This window comes from Oncorhynchus clarkii, chromosome 2, assembly GCF_045791955.1.
Source record: "Oncorhynchus clarkii lewisi isolate Uvic-CL-2024 chromosome 2, UVic_Ocla_1.0, whole genome shotgun sequence".
Lineage (NCBI taxonomy): Eukaryota > Metazoa > Chordata > Actinopteri > Salmoniformes > Salmonidae > Oncorhynchus > Oncorhynchus clarkii.
The window spans coordinates 4,671,680-4,690,237 of NC_092148.1; the positions used below are offsets into that span (position 1 = coordinate 4,671,680).

At 46.1% G+C, this 18,558-nt stretch overlaps 1 protein-coding gene across 4 annotated transcripts in view; it reads right to left on the reverse strand.

The window, feature by feature from the left end:
* LOC139419483 (RNA-binding motif, single-stranded-interacting protein 3-like) overlaps positions 1–18,558 on the reverse strand; it is a 178,324-nt gene that overhangs the window by 36,921 nt on the left and 122,845 nt on the right. For all 4 annotated transcript variants that reach the window (XM_071169454.1, XM_071169438.1, XM_071169445.1 and 1 more), the window contains exons 5-6: positions 14,707–14,864; positions 5,620–5,699 (exon numbers count right to left, since the gene is read on the reverse strand). In XM_071169454.1, the coding sequence (XP_071025555.1) occupies positions 5,620–5,699; positions 14,707–14,864 (238 nt within the window). The remainder of the gene's footprint in view (positions 1–5,619; positions 5,700–14,706; positions 14,865–18,558) is intronic.

Genomic DNA, 18,558 nt, shown 5'->3' on the forward strand with positions numbered 1-18,558 from the left:
AACTGTCTAAAGGGTAACAGAGAGGAAGGCCTCCTAGTCAACCCCAGTACCACCTCTGGTCTGACTAGAAACCATCCCAGCCAACTGTCTAAAGGGTATCAGAGAGGAAGGATCCCCATACTGTAGCCTCCTAGTCAACCCCAGTACCACCTCTGGTCTGCTAACTAGAAACCATCCCAGCCAACTGTCTACAGGGTATCAGAGAGGAAGGATCCCCATACTGTAGCCTCCTAGTAAACCCCAGTACTACCTCTGGTCTGCTAACTAGAAACCATCCCAGCCAACTGTCTACAGGGTATCAGAGAGGAAGGATCCCCATACTGTAGCCTCCTAGTCAACCCCAGTACCACCTCTGGTCTGCTAACTAGAAACCATCCCAGCCAACTGTCTACAGGGTATCAGAGAGGAAGGACTCCTAGTCAACCCCAGTACCACCTCTGGTCTGACTAGAAACCATCCCAGCAACTGTCTACAGGGTATCAGAGAGGAAGGATCCCCATACTGTAGCCTCCGAGTCAACCCCAGTACCACCTCTGGTCTGCTAACTAGAAACCATCCCAGCCAACTGTCTACAGGGTATCAGAGAGGAAGGATCCCCATACTGTAGCCTCCTAGTCAACCCCAGTACCACCTCTGGTCTGACTAGAAACCATCCCAGCCAACTGTCTACAGGGTATCAGAGAGGAAGGCCTCCTAGTCAACCCCAGTACCACCTCTGGTCTGCTAACTAGAAACCATCCCAGCCAACTGTCTACAGGGTATCAGAGAGGAAGGCCTCCTAGTCAACCCCAGTACCACCTCTGGTCTGTTAACTAGAAACCATCCCAGCCACCTGTCTAAAGGGTGTCAGAGAGGAAGGATCCCCATACTGTAACCTCCTAGTCAACCCCAGTACCACCTCTGGTCTGACTAGAAACCATCCCAGCCAACTGTCTACAGGGTATCAGAGAGGAAGGATCCCCATACTGTAGCCTCCTAGTCAACCCCAGTACCACCTCTGGTCTGCTAACTAGAAACCATCCCAGCCAACTGTCTACAGGGTATCAGAGAGGAAGGCCTCCTAGTCAACCACAGAGATGATGTCTGAAACCCCTCTGTCAAATCCAGTGGAAAGCCCAAACTAATGGATAAACAGCAGATAAACAAGGGAGATATAAATGAACAGAACAGATCCTAGCTGGGGGTATTCCCTCTGAGTGTGTCTATAGCAGCGAACAAACCCTGTGGGTTGTAGTTAACCTCTTTCTGGCAGCTTGATTTCCCCATTTTTACCAGCCTTAGAGAGTAGAGAGGATCCCAATTTGACGGGTCACCCCACACATCCACGCACGCCACTGGAGGCTGTGAAAGACTGAATCCTTGTCCTCTCTCTGAGTTGACAGGGCTGGAACCGGGGTATAATAGGTATCACACGCACAAATGAACGCTCGCACCCACACACAGCCTTCTGGGATTTCATCTCTGTCATAATAGAACTAAATCATCTCTGTCAAAATAGAACTATATTGTCTCTGTCATAGTAGAACTAAATCATCTCTGTCATAATTGAACTAAATCATCTCTGTCATAATTGAACTAAATCACCTCTGTCAAAATAGAACTAAATCATCTCTGTCATAATTGAACTAAATCACCTCTGTCAAAATAGAACTATATAATCTTTGTCATAATAGAACTAAATCACCTCTGTCATAATTGAACTAAATCATCTCTGTCATAATATAACTAAATCATCTCTGTCATAATTGAACTACATCACCTCTGTCATGATATAACTAAATCACCTCTGTCATAATATAATTAAATCATCTCTGTCATAATTGAACTAAATCACCTCTGTCAAAAAATAACTATATTGTCTCTGTCATAATAGAACTAAATCACCTCTGTCATGATATAACTAAATCACCTCTGTCATAATTGAACTAAATCATCTCTGTCATAATAGAACTAAATCACCTCTGTCATAATTGAACTAAATCACCTCTGTCATGATATAACTAAATCACCTCTGTCAAAATAGAACTAAATCACCTCTGTCATGATATAACTAAATCACCTCTGTCATAATTGAACTAAATCACCTCTGTCATAATTGAACTAAATCACCTCTGTCATAATATAATTAAATCATCTCTGTCATCATAGAGCTAAATCACCTCTGTCATAATTGAACTAAATCACCTCTGTCATAATATAATTAAATCATCTCTGTCATCATAGAGCTAAATCATCTCTGTCATAATATAACTAAATCACCTCTGTCATCATAGAACTAAATCACCTCTGTCATAATATAACTAAATCACCTCTGTCATAACAGAGCTAAATCATCTCTCTCATAGTATAACTAAATCACCTCTGTCATGATATAACTAAATCACCTCTGTCATAATAGAACTAAATCACCTCTGAGGAGAATAATGGAACAAGCCACTTTGGTAAAAGACCACCATGCAATGCTGAAGACAAGCAATTGAGTCCCAAATATTCCCCATAGACCTCTGGTCAAGAGTAGTGCACTATATAGGGAATAGGGCTCTGGTCAAGAGTAGTGCACTATATAGGGAGTAGGGCTCTGGTCAAGAGTAGTGCACGATATAGGGAATAGGGCTCTGGTCAAGAGTAGTGCACGATATAGGGAATAGGGCTCTGGTCAAGAGTAGTGCACAATATAGGGAATAGGGCTCTGGTCAAGAGTAGTGCACAATATAGGGAATAGGGCTCTGGTCAAGAGTAGTGCACAATATAGGGAATAGGGCTCTGGTCAAGAGTAGTGCACATACTTTATATGATTACACCTATCACCTATCTAAACATACTTTACATTGGTTGATTACACCTATCCAAACATACTTTACACGATTACACCTATCCAAACATACTTTACATGATTACATCTATCTAAACATACTTTACATGATTACCAGACCCTACTGTATCTTCTACCAGAGCCCATAGGGAATAGTGTTCCAGACCCTACTGTATCTTCTACCAGAGCCCATAGGGAATAGGGGATCCAGACCCTACTGTATCTTCTACCAGAGCCCATAGGGAATAGTGTTCCATTTGGGATCCAGACTCTACTGTATCTTCTACCAGAGCCCATAGGGAATAGTGTGCCATTTGGGATCCAGACCCTACTGTATCTTCTACCAGAGCCCATAGGGAATAGGGGATCCAGACCCTACTGTATCTTCTACCAGAGCCCATAGGGAATAGTGTTCCATTTGGGATGCAGACCCTACTGTATCTTCTACCAGAGCCCATAGGGAATAGGGGATCCAGACCCTACTGTATCTTCTACCAGAGCCTATAGGCAATAGTGTTCCATTTGGGAAGCAGACCCTACTGTACTGTAGTACTTCTCTGTTCAGTATAGTCACATGTTACTCCACTGACTGTGGCTAATCGTACAGGTTTCCTACATCCCCGTCTCATTGAGTCTGGTTACGAGTCTGTATGAGGACGGCCTGCTGGCCGAGTCCAAACGGCGACCATCAGTTACACCTTCCAATCCATGGGCTACGATCAGTTACACCTTCCAATCCATGGGCTACGATCAGTTACACCTTCCAATCCATAGGCTACGATCAGTTACACCTTCCAATCCATAGGCTACGATCAGTTACACCTTCCAATCCATAGGCTACGATCAGTTACACCTTCCAATCCATGGGCTACGATCAGTTACACATTCCAATCCATGGGCTACGATCAGTTACACCTTCCAATCCATAGGCTACGATCAGTTACACATCAGTTACACCTTCCAATCCATGGGCTACGATCAGTTACACCTCAGTTACACCTTCCAATCCATGGGCTACGATCAGTTACACATCAGTTACACCTTCCAATCCATAGGCTACGATCAGTTACACCTGACAATCCATAGGCTACGATCAGTTACACCTTCCAATCCATAGGCTACGATCAGTTACACATCAGTTACACCTTCCAATCCATAGGCTACGATCAGTTACACCTGACAATCCATAGGCTACGATCAGTTACACCTTCCAATCCATAGGCTACGATCAGTTACACCTTCCAATCCATAGGCTACGATCAGTTACACCTGACAATCCATAGGCTACGATCAGTTTCACCTGACAATCCATAGGCTATGATCAGTTACACCTTACAATCCATAGGCTACACACACTATCACTTCACTGGAACTGAGGTGCACGTACGTGCGCACACACACGTACGGTGCCGAAGGAGGCTGGCGGTGTCCCGGGAGTATCAGACAAAGATAGATGGAGTGATCCATCATGCACCTGTCTTCCTGTCTGCCACACAGATACACCTCACAAATCATATCTCTAGATCAGAGACCGCTCGACAATCTACTGCTCTCCGTCCCTCCCTCCCACCCTCATCTCTATCCCCTCATCTCTCTCTCTATCCCCTCATCTCTCTCTATATTCCTCTCTATCCCTCATCTCTCTCTCTATCCCCTCATCTCTCTCTATCTTCCTCTCTATCCCTCATCTCTCTCTCTATCCCCTCAACTCTCTCTATCTTCCTCTCTATCCCTCATCTCTCTCTCTCCCCTCATCTCTCTCTGTCTTCCCTTCTATCCCTCATCTCTCTCTCTCTATCTTCCTCTCTATCCCCTCATCTCTCTCTCTCCCCTCATCTCTCTCTGTCTTCCCTTCTATCCCTCATCTCTCTCTCTCTATCTTCCTCTCTATCCCCTCATCTCTCTCTCTCTCTTCCTCTCTATCCCCTAATCTCTCTCTCTATCCTCTCCCTCCTCCTGTGGTTCAGAATAAAACCTGGAGGCTCTGAGCCAGAAGGACAGCCCATGGCGAGAGGAGTGCCATCAGACACCGCGCAGTAGGAAACTGAGCTCAGCTTGAGCCAGACAGGAACCATCACGGAGGCATGAGGACCCCAGGCTGACAGGTTAGGACAGCTATGTGCCTGTGTGTAAACAGGGGTTCCGCCTGGGGCGTTTACGGCTGTGTTTATAGGGAAGGGGATAGCTTGTTGGCTTTAGGGGATGTCAGAGACTCAGTTTCTTTGGGATTTATTGACACACTTGTAAAATCATCCCGAGGTACTTTCAGGACACACAGAACAGGTTTCTCAGAGCTGATATTAAAGGTCCAATGCACCTGTTTTAATCTCAATATCATTTTCTGGGTAACAATTAAGTACTTTACTGTGATTGTTTTAAACTAAAATGGTCAAAAAGAAGCAGAAATAGCTTCTTAGCAAAAAGCAATTTCTCAAACAAGAATTCCCGCTAGGACTGTCTGGGGCTGAAAACGAGCTGTTATTGGCAGAGAGGTTTAGAACTCTCTTTCTTATTGGTCTATTCCATAATGTATTGCCTGGTGATGTCACCAGGCAGGCCAAAACTCCATCCCAATAAAACAGGCTGAAATTTCAGGTTGTTTTTTTTCAAACAGCTCTTACACTTAAAAGGGCATTATCATCGTTTTCACTATTTCACAGTATCATTCCAACCTCATGGTGTGAAAATATATATACACAACACAGGAAAAATTACATTTTTTGAAATACACTTGACCTTTAAGATACAAATCGAAGCACTTTGAACTCAACACCCCCAGAAAAGACAAGAGTAGCTGTTCCTCATACCTGGTACGCCTGGAGGAGTCTTCAGAAACTTTCCATTGAAATGTTGAATCACCACATCACACTTCTCTGTTGACTCCATCCTGAGAGGGGTGGGGGCAGAGAGGGGGGGGCAGAGGGGGGGGGCAGAGGGGGGGGGGGGTGGAAGGGCGGGGGGGGCGGGGCAGAGAGGAGGAGTGGAGGGGGGGGCGGAGGGGGGGACAGAGAGAGGGACAGAGAGAGACAGTAGAGAGACAGTAGAGAGAGACAGTAGAGAAAGGGGGGACAGAGAGAGACAGTAGAGAGACAGTAGAGAGAGACAGTAGAGAAAGGGGGGGCAGAGGGGGGGGGGCAGAGAGGGGGGGCGGGGCAGAGAGGGGGAGTTGGGTGGGGGGGCAGAGAGAGATCATGATGAGAAAACAAAAAGATAATTACTTGACACGTTGGAAATTATTAACAAAAAAACAGCAACTAGAATGCTATTTGGCCCTAAACAGAGAATACACAGAGGCAGAATACCTGACCACTGTGACTGACCCAAAATTAAGGAAAGCTTAAAAAAAAAAGACTCAGTGAGCATAGCCTTGTTATTGAGAAAGGCCGCCGTAGGCAGACATGGCTCTCAAGAGAAGACAGGCTATGTGCTCACTGCCCACAAAATGAGGTGGAAACGGAGCTGCACTTCCTAACCTCCTGCCCAATGTAGGACCATATTAGAGAGACATATTTCCCTCAGATTACACAGATCCACAAAGAATTAGAAAACAAACCCAATTTTGATAAACTCCATTATCTACTGGGTGAAATACCACAGTGTACCATCACAGCAGCAAGATTTGTGACCTGTTGCCACAGACAAGAGCTCTCTGCTCTACTCTCTACTCTCTGCTCTCTGCTCTCTGATCTGCTCTCTGCTCTACTCTCTACTCTCTGCTCTCTACTCTCTGCTCTACTCTCTGCTCTCTACTCTACTCTCTGCTCTCTACTCTCTGCTCTACTCTCTGCTCTCTACTCTCTGCTCTACTCTCTGCTCTCTACTCTCTGCTCTCTACTCTCTGCTCTCTACTCTCTACTCTCTACTCTACTCTCTGCTCTCTACTCTCTGCTCTACTCTCTGCTCTCTACTCTCTGCTCTACTCTCTGCTCTCTACTCTCTGCTCTCTGCTCTACTCTCTGCGCTCTGCTCTCTGATCTGCTATCTGCTCTACTCTCTGCTCTCTGATCTGCTCTCTGCTCTACTCTCTGATCTCTGCTCTTTGATCTGCTCTCTGCTCTACTCTCTGCTCTTTGCTCTCTGATCTGCTCTCTGCTCTACTCTCTAAGATCTGCTCTCTGATCTACTCTCTACTCTCTGCTCTCTGCTCTCTGACCTCTGCTCTCTGATCTACTCTCTGCTCTCTGATCTGCTCTCTGATCTGCTCTCTGCTCTCTGATCTGCTCTCTGCTCTACTCTCTAATATCTGCTCTCTGATCTACTCTCTACTCTCTGCTCTCTGCTCTCTGATCTGCTCTCTGATCTACTCTCTGCTCTCTGATCTGCTCTCTGATCTGCTCTCTGCTCTCTGATCTGCTCTCTGATAGACTCTCTACTCTCTGATCTCTGCTCTACTCTCTGCTCTCTGATCTGCTCTCTGCTCTCTGCTCGCTGATATGCTCTCTGCTCTAATCCCTGCTCTCTGATCTGCTCTCTGCTCTACTCTCTGCTCTCTGCTCTCTGATCTGCTCTCTGCTCTACTCTCTGTTCCCTTCTCTCTGATATGCTCTCTGCTCTACGCTCTGCTCGCTGCTCTCTGATCTGTTCTCTGCACTTCCCTCTGCTCTACTCTCTACTCTACTCTCTGCTCTACTCTCTGATCTGCTCTCTGCTCACTACTCTCTGATCTGCTCTACTCTCTGCTCTCTGCTCTACTCTCTGCTCTACTCTCTGCTCTCTGATCTGCTCTCTGCTCTCTGATCTGCTCTCTGCTCTGCTCTCTGCTCTCTGCTCTACTCTCTGCTCTCTGCTCTCTGATCTGCTCTCTGATCTGCTCTTTGCTCTACTCTATGCTCTCTTCTCTCTGATATGCTCTCTGCTCTACTCTCTGCTCTCTGATCTGCTCTCTGCTCTAATCTCTGCTCTACTCTCTACTCTCTACTCTCTGCTCTACTCTCTGCTCTACTCTCTGCTCTCTGATCTGCTCTCTGCTCTCTGCTCTACTCTCTGCACTCTTCTCTCTGATATGCTCTCTGCTCTACTCTCTGCTCTCTGATCTGCTCTCTGCTCTAATCTCTGCTCTCTTCTCTCTGATCTGCTCTCTGCTCTACTCTATGCTCCCTTCTCTCTGATATGCTCTCTGCTCTACGCTCTGCTCACTGCTCTCTGATCTGTTCTCTGCACTTCCCTCTGCTCTACTCTCTACTCTACTCTCTGCTCTACTCTCTGATCTGCTCTCTGCTCACTACTCTCTGATCTGCTCTACTCTCTGCTCTCTGCTCTACTCTCTGCTCTACTCTCTGCTCTCTGATCTGCTCTCTGCTCTCTGATCTGCTCTCTGCTCTGCTCTCTGCTCTCTGCTCTCTTCTCTCTGATATGCTCTCTGCTCTACTCTCTGCTCTCTGATCTGCTCTCTGCTCTACTCTCTGCTCTACTCTCTACTCTCTGCTCTGCTCTCTGCTCTACTCTCTACTCTCTGATCTGCTCTCTGCTCTACTCTCTAATATCTGCTCTCTGATCTACTCTCTACTCTCTGCTCTCTGCTCTCTGACCTCTGCTCTCTGATCTGCACTCTTCTCTCTGATATGCTCTCTGCTCTACTCTCTGCTCTCTGATCTGCTCTCTGCTCTACTCTCTGCTCTCTTCTCTCTGATATGCTCTCTGCTCTACTCTCTGCTCTTTGCTCTCTGATCTGCTCTCTGCTCTACTCTCTAATATCTGCTCTCTGATCTACTCTCTGCTCTCTGATCTGCTCTCTGATCTGCTCTCTGCTCTCTGATCTGCTCTCTGATCTACTCTCTACTCTCTGATCTCTGCTCTACTCTCTGCTCTCTGATCTGCTCTCTGCTCTCTGCTCTCTGATCTGCTCTCCGCTCTACTCTCTGCTCTACTCTCTGCTCTCTGCTCTACTCTCTGCTCTCTGCTCTCTGATCTGCTCTCTGCTCTACTCTCTGTTCTCTTCTCTCTGATATGCTCTCTGCTCTACGCTCTGCTCGCTGCTCTCTGATCTGTTCTCTGCACTTCCCTCTGCTCTACTCTCTACTCTCTGCTCTACTCTCTGCTCTACTCTCTGCTCACTACTCTCTGATCTGCTCTACTCTCTGCTCTCTGCTCTACTCTGTGCTCTACTCTCTGCTCTCTGATCTGCTCTCTGCTCTCTGATCTGCTCTCTGCTCTGCTCTCTGCTCTCTGCTCTACTCTCTGCTCTCTGATCTGCTCTCTGCTCTACTCTCTGCTCTACTCTCTACTCTCTACTCTCTGCTCTACTCTCTGCTCTACTCTCTGCTCTCTGATCTGCTCTCTGCTCTCTGCTCTACTCTCTGCACTCTTCTCTCTGATATGCTCTCTGCTCTACTCTCTGCTCTCTGATCTGCTCTCTGCTCTACTCTCTGCTCTCTTCTCTCTGATATGCTCTCTGCTCTACTCTCTGCTCTTTGCTCTCTGATCTGCTCTCTGCTCTACTCTCTAATATCTGCTCTCTAAATCTACTCTCTACTCTCTGCTCTCTGCTCTCTGACCTCTGCTCTCTGATCTACTCTCTGCTCTCTGATCTGCTCTCTGATCTGCTCTCTGCTCTCTGATCTGCTCTCTGATCTACTCTCTGCTCTCTGATCTCTGCTCTACTCTCTGCTCTCTGATCTGCTCTCTGCTCTCTGCTCTCTGATCTGCTCTCCGCTCTACTCTCTGCTCTACTCTCTGCTCGCTGATATGCTCTCTGCTCTAATCCCTGCTCTCTGATCTGCTTTCTGCTCTACTCTCTGGTCTCTGCTCTCTGATCTGCTCTCTGCTCTACTCTCTGTTCTCTTCTCTCTGATATGCTCTCTGCTCTACGCTCTGCTCGCTGCTCTCTGATCTGTTCTCTGCACTTCCCTCTGCTCTACTCTCTACTCTCTGCTCTACTCTCTGCTCTACTCTCTGATCTGCTCTCTGCTCACTACTCTCTGATCAGCTCTACTCTCTGATCTGCTCTACTCTCTGCTCTCTGCTCTACTCTCTGCTCTACTCTCTGATCTGCTCTCTGCTCTCTGATCTGCTCTCTGCTCTGCTCTCTGCTCTCTGCTCTACTCTCTGCTCTCTGCTCTCTGATCTGCTCTCTTCTCTCCGATCTGCTCTCTGCTCTCTGATCTGCTCTCTGCTCTAATCTCTGCTCTCTTCTCTCTGATATGCTCTCTGCTCTACTCTCTGCTCTCTGATCTGCTCTCTGCTCTACTCTCTGCTCTACTCTCTACTCTCTACTCTCTGCTCTACTCTCTGCTCTACTCTCTGCTCTCTGATCTGCTCTCTGCTCTCTGCTCTACTCTCTGCACTCTTCTCTCTGATATGCTCTCTGCTCTACTTTCTGCTCTCTGATCTGCTCTCTGCTCTCTTCTCTCTGATATGCTCTCTGCTCTACGCTCTACTCTCTGCTCTACTCTCTACTCTCTGCTCTACTCTCTGCTCTCTGATCTGCTCTCTGCTCTCTGATCTGCTCTCTGCTCTGCTCTCTGCTCTGCTCTACTCTCTACTCTCTGCTCTCTGATTTGCTCTCTTCTCTCTGATCTGCTCTCTGCTCTCTGATCTGCTCTCTGCTCTATTCTCTGCTCTCTGATCTGCTCTCTGCTCTACTCTCTGCTCTCTTCTCTCTGATATGCTCTCTGCTCTACTCTCTGCTCTCTGATCTGCTCTCTGCTCTACTCTCTGCTCTACTCTCTACTCTCTGCTCTGCTCTCTGCTCTACTCTCTACTCTCTGATCTGCTCTCTGCTCTACTCTCTAATATCTGCTCTCTGATCTACTCTCTACTCTCTGCTCTCTGCTCTCTGACCTCTGCTCTCTGATCTACTCTCTGCTCTCTGATCTGCTCTCTGATCTGCTCTCTGCTCTCTGATCTGCTCTCTGATAGACTCTCTACTCTCTGATCTCTGCTCTACTCTCTGCTCTCTGATCTGCTCTCTGATCTGCTCTCCGCTCTACTCTCTGCTCGCTGATATGCTCTCTGCTCTAATCCCTGCTCTCTGATCTGCTCTCTGCTCTACTCTCTGCTCTCTGCTCTACTCTCTACTCTCTGCTCTACTCTCTGCTCTACTCTCTGATCTGCTCCCTGCTCACTACTCTCTGATCTGCTCTACTCTCTGATCTGCTCTACTCTCTGCTCTCTGCTCTACTCTCTGCTCTACTCTCTGCTCTCTGATCTGCTCTCTGCTCTCTGATCTGCTCTCTGCTCTGCTCTCTGCTCTCTGCTCTACTCTCTGCTCTCTGCTCTCTGATCTGCTCTCTTCTCTCGGATCTGCTCTCCGCTCTCTGATCTACTCTCTGCTCTCTTCTCTCTGATATGCTCTCTGCTCTACTCTCTGCTCTCTGATCTGCTCTCTGCTCTTCTCTCTGCTCTACTCTCTACTCTCTACTCTCTGCTCTACTCTCTGCTCTCTGATCTGCTCTCTGCTCTCTGATCTGCTCTCTGCTCTGCTCTCTGCTCTGCTCTACTCTCTACTCTCTGCTCTCTGCTCTCTGATCTGCTCTCTTCTCTCTGATCTCTGCTCTACTCTCTGCTCTCTGATCTGCTCTCTGCTCTACTCTCTGCTCTCTTCTCTCTGATATGCTCTCTGCTCTACTCTCTGCTCTCTGATCTGCTCTCTGCTCTACTCTCTGCTCTACTCTCTACTCTCTGCTCTGCTCTCTGCTCTACTCTCTGCTCTCTGATCTGCTCTCTGCTCTCTGCTCTACTCACTGCTCTCTTCTCTCTGATATGCTCTCTGCTCTACTCTCTGCTCTCTGATCTGCTCTCTCCTCACTGTTCTCTGATCTGCTCTACTCTCTGCTCTTTGCTCTACTCTCTGCTCTCTGATCTGCTCTCTGCTCTACTCTCTACTCTCTGCTCTACTCTCTGCTCTCTGCTCTACTCTCTGCTCTCTGATCTGCTCTACTCTCTACACTCTGCTCTACTCTCTGCTCTACTCTCTGCTCTACTCTCTGCTCTCTGCTCTCTGATCTGCTCTCTGATCTGCTCTCTGATCTGCTCTCTTCTCTCTGATCTGCTCTCTGCTCTCTGATCTGCTCTCTGCTCTACTCTCTGCTCTCTGATCTGCTCTCTGCTCTACTCTCTGCACTCTTCTCGCTGATATGCTCTCTGCTCTACTCTCTGCTCTCTGATCTGCTCTCTGCTCTCTTCTCTCTGATATGCTCTCTGCTCTACGCTCTACTCTCTGCTCTACTCTCTACTCTCTGCTCTACTCTCTGCTCTCTGATCTGCTCTCTGCTCTCTGATCTGCTCTCTGCTCTACTCTCTGCTCTACTCTCTACTCTCTACTCTCTGCTCTACTCTCTGCTCTACTCTCTACTCTCTGCTCTGCTCTCTACTCTACTCTCTGCTCTCTGATCTGCTCTCTGCTCTCTGCTCTACTCACTGCTCTCTTCTCTCTGATATGCTCTCTGCTCTACTCTCTGTTCTCTGATCTGCTCTACTCTCTGCTCTTTGCTCTACTCTCTGCTCTCTGATCTGCTCTCTGCTCTACTCTCTACTCTCTGCTCTACTCTCTGCTCTCTGCTCTACTCTCTGCTCTCTGATCTGCTCTACTCTCTACTCTCTACACTCTGCTCTACTCTCTGCTCTACTCTCTGCTCTACTCTCTGCTCTCTGATCTGCTCTCTGATCTGCTCTCTGATCTGCTCTCTGCTCTCTGCTCTACTCTCTGCTCTCTGCTCTTTGATCTGCTCTCTGATCTGCTCTCTGATCTGCTCTCTACTCTCTGCTCTACTCTCTGCTCTACTCTCTGCTCTCTGCTCTCTGATCTGCTCTCTGATCTGCTCTCTGATCTGCTCTCTGCTCTCTGCTCTACTCTCTGCTCTCTGCTCTACTCTCTGCTCTCTGCTCTACTCTCTGCTCTACTCTCTGCTCTCTGCTCTACTCTTTGCTCTCTGCTCTGCTCTCTGCTCTACTCTCTACTCTCTGCTCTACTCTCTGCTTTCTGCTCTCTGCCCTCTGATCTGCTCTCTGCTCTACTCTCTGCTCTACTCACTGCTCTCTGCTCTACTCTCTGCTCTACTCTCTGCTCTTCTCTCTGCTCTCTGCTCTACTCTCTGCTCTAGTCTTTGCTCTAGTCTCTGCTCTAGTCTCTGCTCTACTCTCTGCTCTACTCTCTGCTCTACTCACTGCTCTCTGCTCTACTCACTGCTCTCTGCTCTACTCTCTGCTCTACTCTCTGCTCTACTCTCTACTCTACTCTCTGCTCTAGTCTCTGCTCTACAACGCAGCTCCTCTATGAGGCCCCTTTCATCTCTGTTCACCCAATCATGTCTGAAGGGCTAATTATCAGCTGAGCTTGGCACAGGGAGTCAGAGGGTGATCCTAGAGAGGTCTTTCACTAGTCATTCTGTCTGGGAGTCAGAGGGTGATCCTAGAGAAGTCATTCTGTCAGGGAGTCAGAGGGTGATCCTAGAGAAGTCATTCTGTCAGGGAGTCAGAGGGTGATCCTAGAGAAGTCATTCTGTCAGGGAGTCAGAGGGTGATCCTAGAGAAGTCATTCTGTCAGGGAGTCAGAGGGTGATCCTAGAGAAGTCATTCTGTCAGGGAGTCAGAGGGTGATCACAGAGAAGTCATTCTGTCAGGGAGTCAGAGGGTAAACCTAGAGAAGTCATTCTGTCAGGGAGTCAGAGGGTGATCCTAAAGAAGTCATTCTGTCAGGGAGTCAGAGGGTGATCCTAGAGAAGTCATTCTGTCAGGGAGTCAGAGGGTGATCACAGAGAAGTCATTCTGTCAGGGAGTCAGAGGGTAAACCTAGAGAAGTCATTCTGTCAGGGAGTCAGAGGGTGATCCTAAAGAAGTCATTCTGTCAGGGAGTCAGAGGGTGATCCTAGAGAAGTCTGTCTTTAGTCATTCTGTCAGGGAGTCAGAGGGTGATCCTAGAGAAGTCTGTCTCTAGTCATTCTGTCAGGGAGTCAGAGGGTGATCCTAGAGAAGTCTGTCTCTAGTCATTCTGTCAGGGAGTCAGAGGGTGATCCCAGAGAGGTCTGTCTCTAGTCATTCTGTCAGGGAGTCAGAGGGTGATCCCAGAGAGGTCTCTCTCTAGTCATTCTGTCAGGGAGTCAGAGGGTGATCCTAGAGAAGTCTGTCTCTAGTCATTCTGTCAGGGAGTCAGAGGGTGATCCCAGAGAGGTCTGTCTCTAGTCATTCTGTCAGGGAGTCAGAGGGTGATCCTAGAGAGGTCTTTCACTAGTCATTCTGTCAGGGAGTCAGAGGGTGATCCCAGAGAGGTCTCTCTCTAGTCATTCTGTCCAGCCACTGATCCTGAATACAGAGGCCAGACCAGGAAAAGTACATTGTACATGATTCAGCCCAGTTACTTTTACATTTGATACCTGAGAATATTGTAGCAATTACATTTACTTTAGATACTTAAGTATATTTAAAACTAAATGATTTTTAGACTTTTACTCAAGTAGTATTTTACTGGGTGACTTTCACTTTTATGTGAGTCATTTTCTATTAAGGTATCTTTACTTTTACTCAAGTAGGACAATTGAGGACTTTTTCCACCCCTGCCTGTACTGTACAGCGGTAACTGAGAAGGCCTCTCCATTAGGGGACACTCAGGGGGGACACTCAGGGGGACTAAGGTCCCAGGAACAAGAAGAAGAGACTCTAAGTTCACTCCGGGGGCCTCATACAGACTCAGATGAGAACGCACACGTTATCATTTGATGCCAACGGGATTTGTGGAAATTCAAGTTCAGTGCATATTTCAAATCAGAACAGTGTGTGTGTGTGTGTGTGTGTATGTTTCAACGTCTATATGTGTGTGTGTGCGCATGTTGCAGCGTACATGTGTGTGTGTGTGTGGTGTGTGGTGTGTGGTGTGTGTGTGTGAGTGTGAGTGTGAGTGTGTGTGTGAGTGTGAGTGTGAGTGTGTGTGTGTGTGTGTGGTGTGTGGTGTGTGTGTGTACCTGGCGAAGCCGACTCCTCTGCTGACCCCGGTGGCGTCCCGTAGTACCCGTGTTGAGATGACGTGACCGAACGGTTTCAGCATGTTCTCCAGCTCCTGCTCATCCATGGACACAGGCAGGTTGGAAACGTACAGGTTAGTGGGATCCTGTTCCTGTTGCTGTGGGGGGGGGGTAGAGAGGGAGGGGGAGAGCGAGAGGGAGGGAGGGAGGGAGGGAGGGAGGGAGGGAGGGAGGGAGGGAGGGAGAGGGATGGAAGGTTATCACTCATCCATGGATACAGGCAGGTTGGAGATGTTATGATATAAAACACTCCAGACAGACTCAATGGAAAACACTCCAGACTGACTCAATATAAAACACTCCAGACAGACTCAATGTAAAACACTCCAGACAGACTCAATGTAAAACACTCCAGACTCAATGTAAAACACTCCAGACTCAATGTAAAACACTCCAGACTGACTCAATGTAAAACACTCCAGACTCAATGTAAAACACTCCAGACTGACTCAATGTAAAACACTCCAGACTGACTCAATGTAAAACAGTCCAGACTGACTCAATGTAAAACACTCCAGACTCAATGTAAAACACTCCAGACTAAATCAATGTAAAACACTCCAGACAGACTCAATGTAAAACACTCCAGACTCAATGTAAAACACTCCAGACTGACTCAATGTAAAACACTCCAGACTCAATGTAAAACACTCCAGACTGACTCAATGTAAGACACTCCAGACTGACTCAATGTAAAACACTCCAGACTGACTCAATTTAAAACCCTCCAGACAGACTCAATGTAAAACACTCCAGACTCAATGTAAAACAATCCAGACGGACTCAATGTAAAACACTCCAGACAGACTCAATGTAAAACACTCCAGACTCAATGTAAAACACTCCAGACTGACTCAATGTAAAACACTCCAGACAGACTCAATGTAAAACACCCCAGACAGACTCAATGTAAAACACTCCAGACAGACTCAATGTAAAACACTCCAGACAGACTCAATGTAAAACACTCCAGACAGACTCAATGTAAAACACTCCAGACAGACTCAATGTAAAACACTTCAGACAGACTCAATATAAAACACTCCAGACAGACTCAATGTAAAACACTCCAGACAGACTCAATGTAAAACACTCCAGACAGACTCAATATAAAACACTCCAGACTGACTCAATGTAAAACACTCCAGACTCAATGTAAAACACTCCAGACAGACTCAATGTAAAACACTCCAGACTGACTCAATGTAAAACACTCCAGACAGACTCAATGTAAAACACTCCAGACAGACTCAATGTAAAACACTCCAGACTCAATGTAAAACACTCCAGACAGACTCAATGTAAAACACTCCAGACAGACTCAATGTAAAACACTCCAAACTCAATGTAAAACACTCTAGACAGACTCAATGTAAAACACTACAGACTGAATCAATGTAAAACACTCCTGACTCAATGTAAAACACTCCAGACTGACTCAATGTAAAACACTCCAGACTCAATGTAAAACACTCCAGACAGACTCAATGTAAAACACTCCAGACAGACTCAATGTAAAACACTCCAGACAGACTCAATGTAAAACACTCCAGACAGACTCAATGTAAAACACTCCAAACAGACTCAATGTAAAACACTCCAGACAGACTCAATGTAAAACACTCCAGACTGACTCAATGTAAAACACTCCAGACTCAATGTAAAACACTCCAGACTCAATGTAAAACACTCAAGACAGACTCAATGTAAAACACTCCAGACTGACTCAATGTAAAACACTCCAGACAGACTCAATATAAAACACTCCAGACAGACTCAATGTAAAACACTCCAGACAGACTCAATGTAAAACACTCCTGACAGACTCAATGTAAAACACTCCAGACTGACTCAATGTAAAACACTCCAGACAGACTCAATGTAAAACACTCCAGACTGACTCAATGTAAAACACTCCAGAATGACTCGATGTAAAACACTCCAGACTCAATGTAAAACACTCCAGACTGACTCAATGTAAAACACTCCAGACTCAATGTAAAACACTCCAGACAGACTCAATGTAAAACACTCCAGACTGACTCAATGTAAAACACTCCAGACAGACTCAATGTAAAACACTCCAGACAGACTCAATGTAAAACACTCCAGACTCAATGTAAAACACTCCAGACAGACTCAATGTAAAACACTCCAGACAGACTCAATGTAAAACACTCCAAACTCAATGTAAAACACTCTAGACAGACTCAATGTAAAACACTACAGACTGAATCAATGTAAAACACTCCTGACTCAATGTAAAACACTCCAGACTGACTCAATGTAAAACACTCCAGACTCAATGTAAAACACTCCAGACAGACTCAATGTAAAACACTCCAGACAGACTCAATGTAAAACACTCCAGACAGACTCAATGTAAAACACTCCAGACAGACTCAATGTAAAACACTCCAAACAGACTCAATGTAAAACACTCCAGACAGACTCAATGTAAAACACTCCAGACTGACTCAATGTAAAACACTCCAGACTCAATGTAAAACACTCCAGACTCAATGTAAAACACTCAAGACAGACTCAATGTAAAACACTCCAGACTGACTCAATGTAAAACACTCCAGACAGACTCAATATAAAACACTCCAGACAGACTCAATGTAAAACACTCCAGACAGACTCAATGTAAAACACTCCTGACAGACTCAATGTAAAACACTCCAGACTGACTCAATGTAAAACACTCCAGACAGACTCAATGTAAAACACTCCAGACTGACTCAATGTAAAACACTCCAGAATGACTCGATGTAAAACACTCCAGACTCAATGTAAAACACTCCAGACTGACTCAATGTAAAACACTCCAGAATCAATGTAAAACACTCCAGACTCAATGTAAAACACTCCAGACTGACTCAATGTAAAACACTCCAGACAGACTCAATATAAAACACTCCAGACTGACTCAATGTAAAACACTCCAGACTCAATGTAAAACACTCCAGACAGACTCAATGTAAAACACTCCAGACTGACTCAATGTAAAACACTCCAGACAGACTCAATGTAAAACACTCCAGACAGACTCAATGTAAAACACTCCAGACAGACTCAATGTAAAACACTCCAGAAAGACTCAATGTAAAACACTCCAGACTCAATGTAAAACACTCCAGACAGACTCAATGTAAAACACTCCAGACAGACTCAATGTAAAACACTCCAAACTCAATGTAAAACACTCTAGACAGACTCAATGTAAAACACTACAGACTGAATCAATGTAAAACACTCCAGACTCAATGTAAAACAATCCAGACTGACTCAATGTAAAACACTCCAGACAGACTCAATGTAAAACACTCCAGACAGACTCAATGTAAAACACTCCAGACAGACTCAATGTAAAACACTCCAGACAGACTCAATGTAAAACACTCCAAACAGACTCAATGTAAAACACTCCAGACAGACTCAATGTAAAACACTCCAGACTGACTCAATGTAAAACACTCCAGACTCAATGTAAAACACTCCAGACTCAATGTAAAACACTCAAGACAGACTCAATGTAAAACACTCCAGACTGACTCAATGTAAAACACTCCAGACAGACTCAATATAAAACACTCCAGACAGACTCAATGTAAAACACTCCAGACAGACTCAATGTAAAACACTCCAGACAGACTCAATGTAAAACACTCCAGACTGACTCAATGTAAAACACTCCAGACAGACTCAATGTAAAACACTCCAGACTGACTCAATGTAAAACACTCCAGACTGACTCGATGTAAAACACTCCAGACTCAATGTAAAACA